At 43.7% G+C, this 9,641-nt stretch overlaps 1 protein-coding gene across 3 annotated transcripts; it reads right to left on the reverse strand.

The window, feature by feature from the left end:
• Positions 1-2: 2 nt before the first annotated feature.
• spo11 (SPO11 initiator of meiotic double stranded breaks) lies at positions 3-5,565 on the reverse strand. Of its 3 annotated transcripts, XM_084679370.1 has the most exons (13): positions 5,364-5,563; positions 5,074-5,187; positions 4,179-4,267; positions 3,815-3,881; positions 3,554-3,662; positions 3,175-3,261; positions 2,762-2,798; positions 2,100-2,209; positions 1,891-1,990; positions 1,494-1,531; positions 1,121-1,197; positions 558-669; positions 3-144 (listed from the first exon to the last, which is right to left on the reverse strand). In XM_084679370.1, exons 1-13 carry the CDS (start codon positions 5,474-5,476, stop codon positions 25-27), a joined length of 1,173 nt encoding a protein of 390 aa, XP_084535496.1. In that variant the 5' UTR covers positions 5,477-5,563; the 3' UTR covers positions 3-24. The 3 variants fall into 3 exon arrangements, with proteins under 3 accessions (XP_084535496.1, XP_084535497.1, XP_084535498.1); XM_084679372.1 differs by lacking the exon at positions 3-144 and having other exon boundaries at positions 1,121-1,265; positions 5,364-5,565; XM_084679371.1 differs by lacking the exons at positions 2,100-2,209; positions 2,762-2,798 and having other exon boundaries at positions 5,364-5,564.
• Between the last annotated feature and the right edge of the window lie 4,076 nt (positions 5,566-9,641).

Below are 9,641 nucleotides of genomic sequence, written 5' to 3' on the forward strand. Positions count from 1 at the left end.
ACACCAAAAGAGGGCAGTATTTGGTCATATCCATCCTCCATAGCGCAGCTTGTTAGGCAGGTAGACCTGGTGGAGAAAACCAGGAGCTATGGATGCCAATGACTGGATTTCAGCTTTGACCTTATTCTGCTGCATTAACTCCATCTATAACAAGAACAAACATGCAAACTTAGCAGATAAGCAAAACAGTAGTAAACGGATAAGATCATGTAGTCAAACATCTATTTCATAATGAAGCAAGTATCTCTGTACTGTAAACTATACCAAAGTCCAGCGGTTAAGCACCTACTCATATACATTCCTTGGTGGTGTGTCACACCTACAACATGTCTAAATAGTAGTAAAACACACTTAGTGCCTGTCCATAAACAATTAAATAAAAGGATTGCCAAATACACAATTCTTGCAGTGAAGGGACCCTTGTAGATATGTTAACATATGTTAACTCATATGCTCAGAAGGCAAGGTGACCAGAAGGCTTATCAACTAAGATGTACAGTATTTTAACAAATTATTTTAAATGAAAATAATTTGACTTTCTTTCTTTCATCTCTCACCTCTCTCTGCCAGACTGGTTGGCAGGTGAGGTAAGGCCTTTTGAGCAGGCTGCTCAGTTTGTTTTCATCTCTCTGGGTGAGGGGAATCAGAGCATCCTCAGGCACCCTCAATCTGAGGTGAATTAGACAAACATGAAGAAATGAAATGAGATCTGACCTTACTGTAGGTTTGAGGTAGGAAAAGTGACAGGAGTGAGTAGACATGATGGATCCAGACCGCCAACAACAAAAACGTCAAAGGAAACTGCTTTACCATGTCTTACCACAATATGATTTCACGATGCTTTGATTGTACATACATACAGAGGAGGCCTAGGAAGAAGTTTATGGACTAGAATTAAACTTTACTTATTTAAAAAAAAAAAAAAAAAAAAAAAACGTTTTAAGGCTAAGATTGCCCTATATACTTAAAACTCAATATACCCTCAAAAACAGCTCTCTGGAAGAAGGAAAGTGAAGGCAACAGCAACAGAAACCAAAACAAACAATCTAAAATCCCCAGAATATAATCCCAATTAGAGGAGGGAAGAGGAAATAGGAAGTAGCGCGTGGTATGTCCAAACCTCTGGAGGTCAGAGGGGAGGAGGCCTAGCCACATCACGCTGGGGACGGTCAGACTGTGGGCCTCAAACGACATGGCCTGTGGAAAGATACACACACGCACAAACACATGCACAGCAGAAGCACAAAGACAGAGACTAACGAAGACTGAAAAAAGGAACCGTACTTATTCCATGTTCTGTTCAAGAAAAACACGACCACACCACCAACCAATAAGGGTTCATATAATCAAACTTTTCCACTTCATACAATGTCACTTCAAATACCACTGTTGATGTTCCATTTCTCCAACTACAAAATTAGAGTACTAACATCCTATCATCCCCGAGACATTGCCCAGGCCACATCGGATAATGTACAGAAGTCAAGACTCACCACTGATCCGTACTTGTAGATGCACATGATCTCAATGCCTGGGGAAATCAGAGGAGACAGACACACAGTGCAATAACAGTCACCATACCAGAGCAATTATCCTAAGCAGTGTAACAGCCGGAGAACAAAGCAAAGCATTACACATGCGTCTTGCCATGCGATGAGAGGGTAAAGGGACAGTACTATCCCACCGGGGGAAGATCACGCTAACAACCCCCAGCCTGAACACCGTGACACGTTAGTCAGGGCTCTATCAGCTTACCAAGACACGCAACCCTCTGCATGTGTGTGTGTATGAGGTAGAACTGTATGTATGATCCATTATGAGGGATTAGGCAGAGGAAAGGGGAGCAGTAAGGGACAGAACATGTTGTTTCTATTAGAAAGATGTTTTTACCATGTGGGTCTGCATCCACCAAAGCAAAGATGGGGATGTGCAGGGTATCCCAAAGCTTTCTCACCATCAGCCTGCTGTTCACATCTGGCACTCCTTTGCCCTGACAAACACACGCATGCCGTTTTGAGAGGAGATCAGATCAATTAAGTAAATGTATGAGCTGTATATAAATGAGTGTATGTTGGCCTTATGTTAGATGTTGGCCACACTGTGATCATGATGCAGGGAAACAGCTTAGAGCAAAGGTCATCATCCAGCAGTCTCTGGAAGGTTGCGTCCTTCTCCACGATCAACACAAACTTAGCTGATGACACAATGTCTGGAGTACCAAGGATTAAGGCAAACACAACCATGACCCCATGTCCATGTCCCCACAACAAGTCCACGCAAACCCACGTCAACATGAAGAACAGAACAACATTCCTTAGAGGGATTTAACCTATGGAACACAGTCCAGGCCTCGTCTGGATTCATGCTGAGCACAAAATCCAGCGGCAATTGCAATTGTCAAACCACGATGACAAAGTGTACACATTTTTTTTGTTGCATATGAAGCGAGCTAAACATTTTCATACCGCAAAATGCATATATTTATACCGTACAAATACAGTGTGGCACATTCGTCAGCAGGCTAATTTGCCTCATCTTACGGGGAAAGCTCCTATGGTGTTATCAACGCCAACAATGGGCTAAAGGAACCTTCAAGTTCCTTAAAAAGTAGTTCTGGGAAGTACAAGTTCCAGGGACTTGCATTGGATACGCAGTTTGTGAGAGTTGACACGGGCATTCTGGAAAAAGATATACACTATCTGTCTCAATATACACTATATCAATTCCATGTCATCAGCCTCTGACAAAAAAGTTAGGATACTCCTTATTCCGCCTACATTGGATGAGACTGGAACAGCCTGAGAAAGAAATATGAACACTGAGTAATGGAGCTGGCAACTTAGTAAACATGGGATTTGTGTGTAGACAGAAGACAACCATTTGAGGTTGTTTTTCATCTTTAATGATTATAGGGAAACCAAATCATTTGTATGTGGGTTGAACCTGAAGATAGTGGCCTAAGAGGAAACAATATAATAGGATTGACTAACCTTGTGCCTCCATCCTCTGACAATGAGGCAAAGGGTTTATGTCATACTTGTACAATAGATGAGTTTTTTTAAAGACACTACAAGAATGAAATAAATAGAAGGAAAGATATCTAACAATCCAAACATGCATCAGGCCATGTCCCAGTGTAGTGCATATGTATCAGAACAATGCTGTGGTTCATACCGTGGAACTGGAGCTGCAGTCCACCCTGGTGCCGTCCTCCTCCAGGTAACACAGGGCGCCTGAGATGAGTCCCTTGGACGTAGCCAGCTGGAGACAGTTCAAACACACACATACACACAAGCACAGATACACTGCATGCAAACCTTTGACATTTGTTATGAATCAAGCTTAATTTCTTCATTGTTTGATCATAAGTAAAACTCCTTGCCACAGGTGCTTCCTAGAACATGAGAAAAGCAAAATATGGACCTGGCTAACAGTTTTCATCTGATAAAACTGAGATAACCATAACATAGGCATGTATCAAAGACATGGTTAAAGTGTTCTGTCCCCTTGCATGTACTGGAAGTCATATTCTCTCTTACTCACATATACATACCACATGCAGTTTCCTACGTGGAATCCTAAGCATACAGGAAAGGTCATCCACAATGGAATCTACGATTCTCTGTGAACCAAACAGCTGTGTGTCATTGTAATAGATGTCTCTGTTGAGAAGGTAAAAAAAACGTTACTGTTGCCATGCAGTTTGCTGGTGGAGCTCAAAGTACTGGGGGATTATACTGTACATTTGTAATCATGTGCAGCTTTCTGCAAATTAGAAAGCAGCTGTATATGTGAAGAATCACAAATAAAATACCTTTTAGTAGCGTACGAGTTGGTCTGTACAAGTTTGTAGATGGTTGACAGAACTTTGAGTATGTGTGCTGCGAACAGGACCACACAACAACTTACAAACACAATGTCTGAAACAATTTGATTGCTGCTAAATTGTATTTTTTTTATATACAGAGGGTTTATCAAATCCCAGGCACATTTTTAAGTTAAGATAGCTTATGATAGCTCTGTAAGAATGAAAGTGAGACAAATTGAATTGCTTTCAGTTGAATAATTTGAAATGTCTGCGAATGGAAACAATGTGGGTTATTCTGAGCACAGGAAAAGGGGAAGGCGGTTACAAAAGGGGGAAACACATGAACAGTGGTGTATGTCTTTCTTCTCACCAAATTTAGTGACAGACGAGGAACAGTCGCTCCGAACTGTGGTGACAGACCTTCTCCAGCTCATTTGAAGCCCGATGGCACTGTCAAAACTCAAGAAATGATGGTAAACTCATAAATGCATTCCTCTCGGATATTCAATTTTCATTCTTTTACCTTTGATCAGTTTAGCAGCTCACCACCTGGGTAATTCCTCCCCAACATTCTAAAGAGCCTGAAGGCTACCTGTAAGAGGAATCTCACAGAACCTCCCCTGAACCTCAAAGTAGCTCGTTTACTCCAAGAAACCTTTGGCTCCATATCTGTGGGATTCTCACATTTGAAAGGCCTGGGCCAGAATGTGCTTTAAGCTGTAAGAAGGTTTGATGTAAACTCAACCAGACAGTCTGCTTTGTTCTGAGCATGAGGTCTCCACAGCCTGTGCACATTAAAGACCTCCACAAACGGCCAGATTGGTGTGTGGTTGAGTGTATGCGTGTGTGTGCTTGCATTTTGTGTGTGTGTGAGGTGGGAGATTGTTTTAGTCTTTTATCCAAGTGACACCTACCCAGGACTTGAATTATTATTCTGGAGTATTTTTTATTTTAAGAGTTACATACCACGACTGTAATGCATTGTATTCCTCTTAATTCACACAATTGTATTATTGTACGTTTTAATCCAGTCTTTTAAATACACATACATACAATACACACACACACACACACACACACACACAATGGTTTATCCTAAATGTTACACAACATTAATGAAATGACATATCATCAAGGCCTAGGCTACATGTTTATCTTGTTAAGGTTAAACAGAGTGACTAAGGCAAGTATTCAACCACCCACACAGTCAGGTTGAAGAACTTTGACCTACTAGTTGCAGGCCTAGTGCACGATTGTTTGCCTACCTAACATTGGCCCAACTCGATCTGTTTGGAAGGACAAAAGCTGGTGCATGACCCGTGGACAGCTCCTTCACTATTCCAACAATCACCTTTTCAATGCGTGTTAAAACGTCCTGGCTGGAAACATAAATTGGTAAATGTATGTTTCCATATCACTGAACAAGCGTTACAATGGAAGGTAGCCTACAACTAGCTAGTCCATGGTAGGTAGGCATTAGTAGGTAGGCTACTGAAGGCCTACATCCTTGCAATGCTAGGCTAGCCAGCAAGATTACACATGATGAAAGCCAAACCTGCTAACTTCTTCCTCTTCATGTTGAGTATCCATACTGTTTAAATGTTCCAGCAACTCTACACGAAGTTTATCAATCGCAACAAACTTTTGTTCAAATATGTTTGGTTCCATAGCTGATTCTTGATATTGATCGGTGTGCTGCCCCCTGCTACTCCTTATGCGAATGACGTACTTTGGGCGCGAAAATCAATGTGAAGAAAGTTGTGTGGTCTCGAGGATGTTATTGACGCTAAGATTTAGCTTGACGCAATCTGACATTTGCACTTTTTGCGCCTTTCTGTTTGTGCAGTTTTATATTCAAGTCCAAATGATAGAGATAGATTGAGTACGCCCCTGTGTGTGTATAATATCAATATGCGGTACATAAACGCCATGTGTGATCATTTTACTTGTACAGTAGTAGCATAAATGATCACGTATTTTATTTGTTTAGATGCTGTAAGTTTATGTTTGTGAGGTTTTGAAAGCCACCGTTCACCCCCCCCCCCCCCCCCCCATTCAAAACAACTTGGAGTTGATGAAAGTGATCATCTAATCGAATACATTGTTTCACAAATTGGGAATTGAGTGCAACTGTCAAAAATCATAACTGGTTCTCATTAAGTGTGTTTTAGGAAATGGTCGTTGTCCTGTTCCATACTGTGCCTTTACCCTGCAGCTGCAGTCTGTGTTTCCTTCACCCCAAGCCCTTCAAATTGTGTCAGTATGCCTGTGACCCCAGAGAATAACCACCTGAGCTTCAAATTCCATCCCACCCCACAGCAAAAAAGGCATAGGTTTTTCTTTCGTCTTTCTGTCTTTCTTTCTTTTAGTCTTTCTTTCTGTATTTCTTTTTTCTTTCTTTCTCTATTGTAAACATCTGAAGTTAAAATAAGTTGATGTGAGCCTCAGGCTATCACTTTAATCTGGCAATCGTGTCACTGTGTTGATAATGAACAGAAAACATTCTAGATGCTAGAACTATTAGGTCATCTAAAATCTCCACGTTAAAGAATTGCTTGCAGTCAGGGTACCCTTTGTTGAGGCACTGTGGTCTTCTGCAGAGTGCTGATGGCTAAGTCTGAGTGTGTGGGAGCCAGGATCTGAAGGGAAGAGGTCTCAGCCCTTGACCTGACCCTAAATATTTCCTAATGTGGTACTTTAGCAGTGGTCTCCCTTTCTCCTGAGTGGCTGTGACAAGCTGCTTCCGCAGTAATGGCTCTTACTCGCTAAGTAATTGCTATCTCTCAGTGACGAGCAACTATTCCTCACCCTCCCTGAAAAACGTATAATCTGTTAAAGGCCACAAGATGTGGGGGTCCTCTTTTTTCTGCTTCAGAAAGTCTTGAGTCCCCTGCCGCTTCCTTGGCCTGGGAGAGATTTGTGTCGAGTGCGAGGCCCTAACCTAAGGAGACAGAGTGCAGCGAGTCATGTGCTTGTCTCAGGATGAGTGTTTGTACTGGGTGAAGGGGGAAGCAAGGGGGAGAGGAGAGGGTAGAGGGGGGTTGTAGGGTCAGAGGAAAGAGAAGGGGGGACCACTGCAGGTGAGGGGGATTAGCTGCAGCTTGAGGCCCAAAGAAACCAAATACAGATCTGTCAACCTAATCCTCACAAATAGAAAACAGAACAGCCCCAATCCCTCCACCCAGCACTCCCCATCCTTCTCCCTCTCATATGCTCCCCCCAGCCTCATATCCATGGCCCTGTTACCCTGGTTCTCATCAAGCTGTGTTGCCTCTTCACTAATGGCTCCTCAGACCAGCATCTCTAAAGAGGAGGTGACTGATCGCCAAGGGCTTTGATTGACAGTTAAGCAGAGCTTTACAGAGTGATGAGGACAAGACCTGAAGGGGTTAGGCCTCTCCCCACATAAGACAAAGATCTAAATGGGGCCTCTGTAGAGCTGGAGGGGCCATTATTAACCCCTCCCACCCCAGTATGGCCAGTGGTGAGTGTTATGTGGAGTGGGAGAGCAGCATATCATCAGGCCAGTACTCTCAGCTGATGACACAAGTGACAACGTAAGTGGGTGATAACATTCTGCTGTGGATAAGTCTTACCACACCACACATTATGGGAGGCCTAAATAAACCCTATCTCTGTCAACATCCCTTAACAGGGTCTGCGGAGCTGCTGAGTGCTATGAATCAGAGCCAGACAGCTGGGGTGTTCTTAAGTAGCTTGTTTTTCTGCAGATAGACAGGTACACAGAAAGACAGGGTGAGAAAAGATACAGGATATACAGAAAATAAGGTACTGAAAGACAGAAGAAAGAAATACAGCTGCAGGATGCCAAATTCTATCATGATCACCTGATCAAGTTATGACTTATTCATAACTTGTCTGAGTCTTCCATGTGTTGTGGAAATGTGAAGCACAGATTTATAAATCCACAGAGGGAATGGAAAACACAAAGGGCAGAAGTTTAAAGCCGTTTAATGCATCTTTTTTCTTGCTCCTTTTCCGTCTGTCTCACAGCTGTGTCTCATATGTTCCTGAGGCCCCTGAAAGTGTCAGAGACCAGAAGGGGAACATTTGCAATCGCTCAGCCCCACCTGGTCGGGCTGTTTTAACAGGCCGGTACATCGTGCAGTGCACACAGTGGGGCTGTGCCGAAAATGTAGACAAGGGCGGATCAGGCAGGCAGACGGGGGGAGACAAAAATGTGCCCCCCTCCCTCTCCTCTCCCTGCACCCCAACCCCGCACTGCTTCATTTTAGGGTCAGTTTACCCTGAAAGAACATTTTACTGTACCCTCCGCAGGGTTGCTGGACTGGACCCCACCCCCACACCCGCTGCTTTCAAAGGAGCACCGCCCGCCGCTCTCCAAGACAACATGCGAAATAAATATTAATTCGACCTCTGACCCCTCCTCTGAGCTGTTAAAGAGAGAGGGAGAGGGACAGATGGAGAGAGCACCAACTCTCACTACTTCACCCTCCACCAAAAAGGGGAGATGAAAAGGAGATCTTGAGAGAAGAGAGAGGGTGTGAGTGTGTGTGTGTGTGTGTGTGTGTGTGTGTGTGTGTGTGTGTGTGTGTGAGAGAGAGAGAGAGAGAGAGAGAGAGAGAGAGAGAGAGATTCGGGGGTGTTTAAATGGCTGCTGTGGTCTGAGTGGCGGGTATCATGCTCCAACCTGCAGAAGAGCCAAGGGCTGTGTGATGTGTGTGTTTGGGCACGCAGGCAAAGATCAGAGTGGGAGGTATGTGTGTGCGTGTATGTGTGTGTGTAAGTATGTTGAAGTGTGTATGTTAAATTGACATAATTCAGGTAATAAGATAATTCAGATTCAGATCATCTTGAATGACAAAAAGCTTAGAGTACCAAATACACTATGAAAGTAGGACTTCCTGCTGTAATTGGGTAAGAGAGGGGGGTTAAATGACATCTAATAGGGTAAATTAAAGCACCGCATGTAACAGCATCTCTTCAATGTCATCTTGATTTTGTCTGTTCTCGTGATAGTAGGTTATCATGTCGTCTTCCGTCTCTGTACTGAATTGGGTTGTTGCCTTGGGCCCCTTGGCACATGTGTCTGTTCATTCCCAACAGTAACAGGGGGGTCTGTCAGTGCTAGCCTATACACTAAACAACAAACAGGCATTCAGGATTGTCTGTGCAATTTTGACAATTAATACTCTTGCTTAAGACTGCAGGTGGTTCCCTGTAAAAGGGTAAGTCATTGCCACTGTTGGTGTGTGCAAGTGCCTGAGTGTCTTCTGCATGTGTCTTAATGTGCTTGTGTGTCTATACATATGCATCTGAAAGTGAGTGAGCGGAGAGCTCAAACAGGACTTGTTCTGCTTAAGTTCCCTTGGTCAAAGGCCGCTCAGTGCAACTCACCCAGCTTGGCCTCAGCCTGTGCCCACTGTTTACTGTTACTGTCACTGGGGCCTTGGAGGCCCAAACAAAGGGGGGTCTGTTCCTATTGTCCTGCCCCAGAGTGGCAGCCCCTCTCTGGGCACTGACTGAGGCCAGGGCTAGTGGGGGGCTGGTGAGCAAAGGGGGCTTAGCTCTCACATCCAGCTAGAGAGCAGCGTGGTTATAACTGAAACCAAGTTTCTTTCATGTCCTCTATCGGAAACTGCTGTAATGTAAACACCTGCGGCCATTAGCTGATTCTATCTGAGAGACCGGATAGCAGTGTTTATATGTTACAGGCTACCGCTGAAAGGCAATTTAATAGCAATATAGTGACTGGCGGATACACCAAATGAGTGGTGTCAAGAAATGCAGGCTTTGAGGCAAACCTCACTGCATTGTAATCTGAAAAAAATGGAGTTGGTCTGTTTCAAAA

The sequence above is a fragment of the Hypomesus nipponensis genome, chromosome 18, assembly GCF_054491055.1.
Source record: "Hypomesus nipponensis isolate SF chromosome 18, ASM5449105v1, whole genome shotgun sequence".
Taxonomy (NCBI): Eukaryota; Metazoa; Chordata; class Actinopteri; order Osmeriformes; family Osmeridae; genus Hypomesus; species Hypomesus nipponensis.

Bases quoted from the DNA above. Each gene is read 5' to 3' on its own strand.
- spo11 (XM_084679370.1), bottom strand. From the start codon at position 5,476: ATGGAACCAAACATATTTGAACAAAAGTTTGTTGCGATTGATAAACTT. The intron at 3,262-3,553 runs GTATGTATATGT...AACTGTCTCCAG, and splicing joins CACGTAGGAAACTGCATGTG to CTGGCTACGTCCAAGGGACT. The intron at 145-557 runs GTGAGAGATGAA...TTCTTGTTATAG, and splicing joins AACCAGTCTGGCAGAGAGAG to ATGGAGTTAATGCAGCAGAA.